Below are 6,113 nucleotides of genomic sequence, written 5' to 3'. Positions count from 1 at the left end.
TTCAGGTGGACTAGAATTTACCTTTCTTAAAAAAAAGGGGCTTGGACATGGATTTAATGTTTAGTGTGGCATGTATGATCCTGTCAATTGTAATATGAAATTTTTTTTTTATCGCAACTGTTTAGCTTTGTTTGTTACTCTTCCATTATTTTTTAAGTGCCATCCTAGATAGTGAGTTATTGGAGTCTTTTTTCCAATTCTATCGTCTCACATCAAAATCATGAATTTATAAAGCTTTCTGAACAAGATAGTGGATAATTAATTTTTTTCTATTCTCTCATATGATTAAACCATTTATCATTCTTCCCTCCCTATTAGAATAAAAAATTTATAAACTCCCTCCAATTCCATCTATTTCTTCTTTGACATAATTTAATATTAACACCTTTTTCAATATAACTTTGGAATATCTTTTCGGTACTTTCATGGAATTTAATTTAAAGTTACTACCCAAGTATTTGAATTGATGTAATGAGAATTTAATTTTCATTTACTAGTAAGGGTATAATAGATAAAAAAGGATCAAAATTTTTCTTCTAAGGGTACAGTTAAAAAAACAAAGAGTATGTTTTTTCCAATAAATACTAATGTTGTGTGAACAAGCCATTATTCTTTTTTTGGCCATCATCACATATTTTTAACAATAAACGGTTAGTAGTAAATTTAATGTGATATTGGCTAGTTAATACCATCGTATATGAATGTGTGGTTAGTTGTTACCATAAACGGTACCTAGTTTTTAATATCTTAAGGAAATATAAGACATTTTACATTAAACTATTAAAACAATATACAAAATACCCCTCAAATTAGTTGTCTCAATTCTATAGTTTTGTTCACTCTATCATTAATTATACTTCCGATGTATAAAAAAAAAATCATTAATTATAAAGAGAAAATGTGAAAACTTAAATATAATGGAAAGTTTGCTATTTTCGTAATGTAATACATTAATCATATTTATTGCTTATCCAAAAACAACTAATCATAGTTATTGTTTTCTAAATATGCGATCTTTGTTGTAAGGAATAATAGTAAGTAAGCCACGATTATTGACAGTATTTGGGCATGAAACCCGTGTTGTTCTTATTAGGATAAAGACAAATTCCATGAAGCTTCCTTATGGAAGAACGTGCCTGACATCATAAGGTGACCTAGATAATTGTGAGACATAAAGCTAATGAAGGACCAACAGTTGACAACATCTCAGAGTGTGTGCTATCGCGCCGAAGGACACAATGAAGCGTGACATAAAGCTGTATCATCTCGTAAGTGTGTGACATAAAGCTGAAACCTCTCGATAATTGCGTGACATAAAGTTGGCACCTCGATTTTTGCGAGACAACTACTTTTAGCTGGAACGCCGAGTTCCAAGAACTACACGGGAGCGAGCCAGAGTCACTATTGTATCTTTGGTGTGAGACACTCAACAAATTTGAGATGACAGCAAAGTCATAGTCGAATACTCCCTTCGTCTTCGTTTATAAGTCACTTTTACCTAATTCTCTAGGATTAAGAAAAGAAGTTACTAGTATTAAATTTGTAAAAAGTTTTATTGAGTTTCCTAGATTACGCATCAACTTCTCTCTTCAAATTAATTTCTTTTCAAAATTACATTATCTCTTTCATATTAAATATAAGGGTAAGTTTGGAAAAAGGCATTAAATACTACATTGGTAATATAAATTAACTTATATTTTGGGATAAAAAAAACTCTCAAAAAGTGACTTATATATGGGGACGGAGGGGAGTAATATCCATAAGTTATGATGGGATATTCGGTAAAGACTTTGTGCTAATGCAACTAAAACTCCTTAATAATGCATTACAATAATACAAAGGCAACAAATAATGGATTAAAACATTACATCACGTTAAACAGTTTCCATAGCACTTAGTCTCAGACATCCAACGATACCGAATGCGAAAGACATGCAACCCATACCCGTCTGTGGCATCCTAGTAGGATGCAACATGAAACAAATTAAGTTAGATTTATACAGTTTTTTTGTTTTTTTGTTAATAATGGAAATGATCACTAAAAATCATAGGTATTAAAAAAATAACACCTTCAAGGTCATCAAATTCATGATCCCCTCCCGTGGAGGATCCCTCGGTGGACGTTCCTTTAACCAATGGGCAAGTTAAGCGATTGTGTCCAATCACTTTGCATGCGCTACACTTCAAGGGTCGCTTGGCCCTCAATCGAGAAGTTGACGGTCCACGGGGACGACCCCTGCGCCGGTGAGTGGTTAGACCTGCGTTAGCAGATGGAGGTCCAGTGACACCTTCTGGAACTGAGGGATTGTTTTTATTCTCTAAGTGTTGAGTGTGACCTCCAACAATCTCCCATGTCTGGCGAAAGTCATCAATAAGCGGACAAGCAAGTGTACACATTTTCCTACAGGCTTCGAGCATACAAACATACCTGGCAAGGACCGCGGAATCTCGAAAAAGCGACGGGGATGACCCCGGCGTTTCAAATAAATGATCCTTTGCACCTTGACTCCACCTTTCAAGCACAGACTTGGGAATGTTATGTATATTGAGATCAACCAAGACAGCAATGATGTGAGAACAAGCTAAACCAATGCTTTCCATTCTCATGCATGAGCATCGGAATTCATATGTAGCCGTATAGTATGAAACAAGCCACTCCCTACTAGATTCCTGAGACCGCTTGACCGTGTACATGGACATGCCAAGGGTATCTTCACAATTAGTAATTATCATGTCAACGGCAGATACAATGGTGGGACGGAATCGAAAGAATAATTGTCGGGTCAAAATACGTGAGGCTGAAAGCTCAATACTTTGAAAAAGGGGTGGAGCTTTCAAACCCGGGTCTCCATAGCCTGAACGAAAATCAGCTTCAACTTCTCTATGTCGCATGTATTCGAGACAACGATGAAAGTGCTGTAGAAACTCTTTCAAGTTGTATCTTCTCTTGACAAACTTCCCAAGTTGGGCGTTGAACCCTTCACACCGAGATGTAGTCCTAAATCCGGCAAAAAACTTACCACTAAAGTAGGCCGCAGCCCACGTATGTCTTCTGGCATACATGTCAATAATCCACGGATGTTCATGTAAATTAAATTCTTCAACCAATGATTCCCACTTTCTTTTAAAATCACCTATTTGAAAATTACCGAACATACAAGTCTTGAACTTAGGGAGGAAGTCAGGAATTTTGATATTATCGGTTGCATTACACATCAAGGGCCACGCACAGAGTCGGTGACTGGCATTGGGAAAGACCCTCCGAATGGCATTCCTCATTGCCTTATCTCCATCTGTGATAACTGTTGTTGGACTCTTCTTGTCCATTGCCTCCAACAACTGCTCTAGCAACCACACATATGTTTCTTCTTTCTCGTTGCCAATTACAGCACCACCAACAACGGTTGTTTGATTATGGTGATTGACACATGAAAATATGACGAGGGGACGCCGATACTTGTTTTTTTTTATATGTGGCATCGAATGCTAAAACATCCCCAAACACGCTGTAGTTCATCCGACCAATCCCGTCACACCAAAACAAATGTTCCAGATTTTTATCAGCGTCCTCCGTGTGCCGCACAAACATAGATGGTTCTTTGGTACCTAACGAGGCTTGATAATCTAATGCACTGCGTCCATCTGATACATGTGCTCGTCGTTGCTTCCCAACTTGGTTCTGCGGATCTTTCAAGCTGTATTGCGTGTTGTTATACCCCCCAACCAGTGCAGCATGTGAATTGTAGACGTTGACAGTTGTTAGACCCGAACTCAAATGAGTTGTCAAACTCAAGATATCTGCTTCGTGCATTTGCCGGTGTGTAGCCAACATTGCTGCATGACTTCTTTGGAGCACGTCGTGGTTATGAGCGTGTACAAACAAGCTGATGTACCACCGTTTTGAGTAACCCTGAATATGGACCCGTAATTTAGCTTTGCATCCACACCTATAATTACTCCTAGCCTCAGCTGTCCGCTTCACATCACTGTTCTTGCGAAAGCCTTCCCTATGACACACAAAAGTTTGTTGGCGTACCTCTCCTTTCTTGGTCCAGCGTTTGGTGTCTTTACGAATAGAGAATCCGGACAATCTTCCAAACCAACAGTAGAACTCGAACGCCAGCTCCAGTCTCACAAATGAAAACCTCATGATTTCCTCCAGTCTCATGGTCATTAGATCCAGAACGAGAAAGTCATCCTTTGAATCAATTCTGAAAGGATTGACGGGTATATTGCCATGCATTTCGTTATAGTTTACCCCCGCTACATCATATGTATTGTCAGCTGGGTTAGCTGTGTCAGGCGAACCTTCGTCCTCATCACAAAAAGAGTTGTTTTCTTCGCCATCGAGATCGCTTGTCGACCTTTCACCAGAGTCAAGCTCATCCTCATGAAGATCATAATCGTCGTGGTCACCAAGGCCCTCACCCTCAAATTGATAAGATGAATTGTTGTTTTGTCCATCATCGTAGTCATTGTCGTCTTCATTCATAGATTGACCGTCAACACCGTTAAAATAATTTTCAAGGGCCTCAAAATCATATTCATATTTTTTCTACAAACAATCAAGAAGGAGATTCTTAGAGTGCGCAGCCATGGTTAAAGTATGTTACAAGTACATAATACACCGGTCAATGCATACCTCCTCATTTGCTGACCACGAGTCATCAGATGGTGAACTCTGCGAGTCCTCATCCAGGCCAAAATTCAAGTCAACCTCCATGTTGTCAGATTTATTACTTACTTAGAGGACCTTTGACAGAGTAGAAACCCCGGCGGCATCACTATAGTTTTTAACTTCCATAAAATAAAATTAAATGCACACAACTCAAAGGAGATGAAGTCAATCTCAAGGAGTATACTCACAAACAAATTTCTTCACAAATCTGTGAACAGCACACGGGTAGCCAGATAAATCAATATAACCGCGCCAACAATAGTAAACCGTAACAGATTTGAAGGCCTCACAATGCAACAGGGAGGATCTTATTCGTTTGTGGAAGACAAGATAAGGTTTGGATCTGCTCTACAAGGAATACACCTAGTTTTCGTGCTCTAGCTATGCAAGGGAAACGCTAAAAAATAAACATTGAACTGGTCTACAAGAGTGTTATAACTCTTCTTGTTGCTTATCAATGGCGTGTGGAGATGAGGTAGAGCACAGATAAAGATGAAATGACTAGCAGAATATGCATTCATGTGAAGAAAGATGAATTGGCTGAAGTATTTTGTCTAAGACGGATTTGTGTGTGAGACCCAAGTTTTTAAGCTTAGAATAAATTAATTAAATTCATATTCACGATTAGGTTTCGATGTATCGTGAAGGAAACCTGAACAAGTGTTTACCAAATGGAATAAATTTATGAAGGAGAAAGTTCAGGAAATGACTAAGAATAGAATTAAAGTCGATATAAGTTATAACGCGAGTCTTATTCGCTTACGCCTAGGGCAAGAGCGTTAGTAAACGATTAATTTACCCTTAAGAGCGCTATAGAAACTAATTTCAAAAATCTTCAGAGAAATGTTAGAATTTCTCTTATTCATTTCCATGACAAGTGTTTCGACACGAAACCCTGGAATGTACGAACGTCCGATTCCAATTCTCGGAAGTTTGCCGAAACTGAATCTCTGATAGCTCAAGAACCTTAAAGTAAAATGTTGATGAAGACTTTTTCTATTCGAAGCTTCAAACGAAGATTCCACACTCGTACACCCATTTCTTTCGATGTTTCTAATCTTTCTCCAGAAGGAAGTTTCTTCATCCGACGCCAAACGCAAAAAGTAGTTTTGCGGCGTATTTCAACCCATACTACGTTCAAGCTATTTTCTCACTTAAATGAACCCGGAACAAGTATCGACATTTTATAGAGAGATACTTAACTCTGATGCATAATATGACAACTTCATATTTGTTATGATCGTCTCACAAATATTCTTTAGCTCAGTTTTTACTCATTTCTTTGTCCATGGATCACTTTAATTTGCTCAAAGTGATCCAAACTTATATTTTATTATTTCATAAAGTTTCTCATAATTTTTAGGATAATAATATATCATCCTTATATTTTTCTCTTAACTCTATTGGATAAATCTTCCGGTGTCTAAATCAATTC

At 37.7% G+C, this 6,113-nt stretch overlaps 2 protein-coding genes across 2 annotated transcripts; both read right to left on the bottom strand.

Annotated features, from left to right (window-relative positions):
• Positions 1 to 2,019: 2,019 nt before the first annotated feature.
• LOC130736296 (protein FAR1-RELATED SEQUENCE 5-like) lies at positions 2,020 to 3,327 on the bottom strand. The gene has a single exon (XM_057588137.1). It carries the CDS (start codon positions 3,325 to 3,327, stop codon positions 2,020 to 2,022), a length of 1,308 nt encoding a protein of 435 aa, XP_057444120.1.
• Positions 3,328 to 3,412: 85 nt separating this feature from the next.
• Positions 3,413 to 4,723, bottom strand: LOC130736295 (protein FAR1-RELATED SEQUENCE 5-like). The gene is made up of 2 exons (XM_057588136.1): positions 4,643 to 4,723; positions 3,413 to 4,555 (listed from the first exon to the last, which is right to left on the bottom strand). The coding sequence occupies exons 1-2, from the start codon at positions 4,721 to 4,723 to the stop codon at positions 3,413 to 3,415; spliced, it is 1,224 nt and encodes a 407-aa protein (XP_057444119.1).
• Between the last annotated feature and the right edge of the window lie 1,390 nt (positions 4,724 to 6,113).

The sequence above is a fragment of the Lotus japonicus genome, chromosome 2 (assembly GCF_012489685.1).
Source record: "Lotus japonicus ecotype B-129 chromosome 2, LjGifu_v1.2".
In the NCBI taxonomy this organism is placed as follows: Eukaryota; Viridiplantae; Streptophyta; class Magnoliopsida; order Fabales; family Fabaceae; genus Lotus; species Lotus japonicus.
This window is presented reverse-complemented; position numbering and strand designations above follow the sequence as displayed.

Bases quoted from the DNA above. Each gene is read 5' to 3' on its own strand.
- LOC130736295 (XM_057588136.1), bottom strand. From the start codon at position 4,723: ATGGAGGTTGACTTGAATTTTGGCCTGGATGAGGACTCGCAGAGTTCA. The intron at 4,556-4,642 runs GTATGCATTGAC...GATTGTTTGTAG, and splicing joins CGTGGTCAGCAAATGAGGAG to AAAAAATATGAATATGATTT.
- LOC130736296 (XM_057588137.1), bottom strand. From the start codon at position 3,327: ATGGACAAGAAGAGTCCAACAACAGTTATCACAGATGGAGATAAGGCA.